Source organism: Phalaenopsis equestris, unplaced genomic scaffold, assembly GCF_001263595.1.
Source record: "Phalaenopsis equestris unplaced genomic scaffold, ASM126359v1 Scaffold000002, whole genome shotgun sequence".
NCBI lineage: Eukaryota > Viridiplantae > Streptophyta > Magnoliopsida > Asparagales > Orchidaceae > Phalaenopsis > Phalaenopsis equestris.
The window spans coordinates 74,177,112-74,178,271 of record NW_018164444.1 but is presented as its reverse complement, the minus strand read 5'-3'; the positions used below and the strand labels follow the sequence as shown (position 1 = coordinate 74,178,271).

Below are 1,160 nucleotides of genomic sequence, written 5' to 3'. Positions count from 1 at the left end.
TATGACAAGTTTATATATATATATATATATATAAACCCAAACTCACAATAATTTTTTTGTCATTATAACAATTAACATAAAATCATATTGCATTATTTACTTTCTAAATCGTTGATATCTAAAAAAGCATTTTGTCCTCCGTTTAATCATTGAAAAGAAAAAAAGCTAAAATCTCCAAAAATTAAAATCTGCGTTCAGCTTTCCTTTGGATTTGAGTGGTACAACCACTGAGGCAAATAATTACTTCCCTTACCCTTTTTTAATTAATTAACTATAATATTATAATAATTAATTTATAATGCACATATAATCATTTGGTTAGTTTATAAATCCATAAGAAGAATCCTCCCCACATTCTAATAATCTGCACAACTTTAAAGTCTTATGTCAACATTGATTTTCAACAAAATAAATAAAAAATGCATGAGCCAATATCATTTTTTATAGGTAAATTTACTTATCCAGCTCATAATTCTTAAGGGTTTATTTGGAGCAACTGCAGCTTATTGAATAATCTGTTGATGAGCTTATTATATTTTTTTTTAATTTTTAAAACTGAAATCATTGTCAGAAAGCTGCCATATGTGCGATGTGAAAACGTTGTTTTCAGCGTTTTGAATAAACATAAGCTGTCAAAACGAAGTTTACCCAAATAGGTCAGATGCGTTTTCAAAACGCCGCCGCACCAAATAAACTGCCCCAAACAGGCCCTAACCAATGCATGAGAAGACCGATTTCACTTCTAAACAAGTGGTAATAATGCAACTTTATGAGATATAAATATTTTCAAAATTTAAAATAATATTATTTTTGATTTGATATAAATAATTTGAATATTATGTTGATACCCGAAAAAAAAAACTAAAAGTGGGAAAATACGCACCATTAGCAAGATCCAGCAGCAACTCGGCCGGGTTAACCGGCCCAATTGCCGCAAAGCCCAACGACCCAAAATACCCAAGCGCATCCACGGCCCGCCCATGATAAATCGGACTCCCCTCCGACAGCAATATCACCTTATCAAACATAAAGTAAAGCTTACTCGACGGCTGGTGTATCGTCACCACCACCGCCCTCCGGTCCTCCGCCGCCATCCGCCGCAACATTCCGATTATCTTCTCCGCCGCCGTCGAATCCAGCCCCGACGTCGGCTCATCCAA

The 1,160-nt window shown here is 34.8% G+C and overlaps 1 protein-coding gene across 1 annotated transcript in view; it reads right to left on the bottom strand.

The window, feature by feature from the left end:
- The window catches only part of LOC110035754 (ABC transporter G family member 14-like), a 5,074-nt gene that overhangs the window by 3,142 nt on the left and 772 nt on the right, over positions 1–1,160 (bottom strand). Inside the window, 1 exon segment of the mRNA XM_020740041.1 lies at positions 884–1,160. This exon segment is cut by the window's right edge and continues 315 nt beyond it. Coding sequence (XP_020595700.1) covers positions 884–1,160 — 277 coding nt within the window.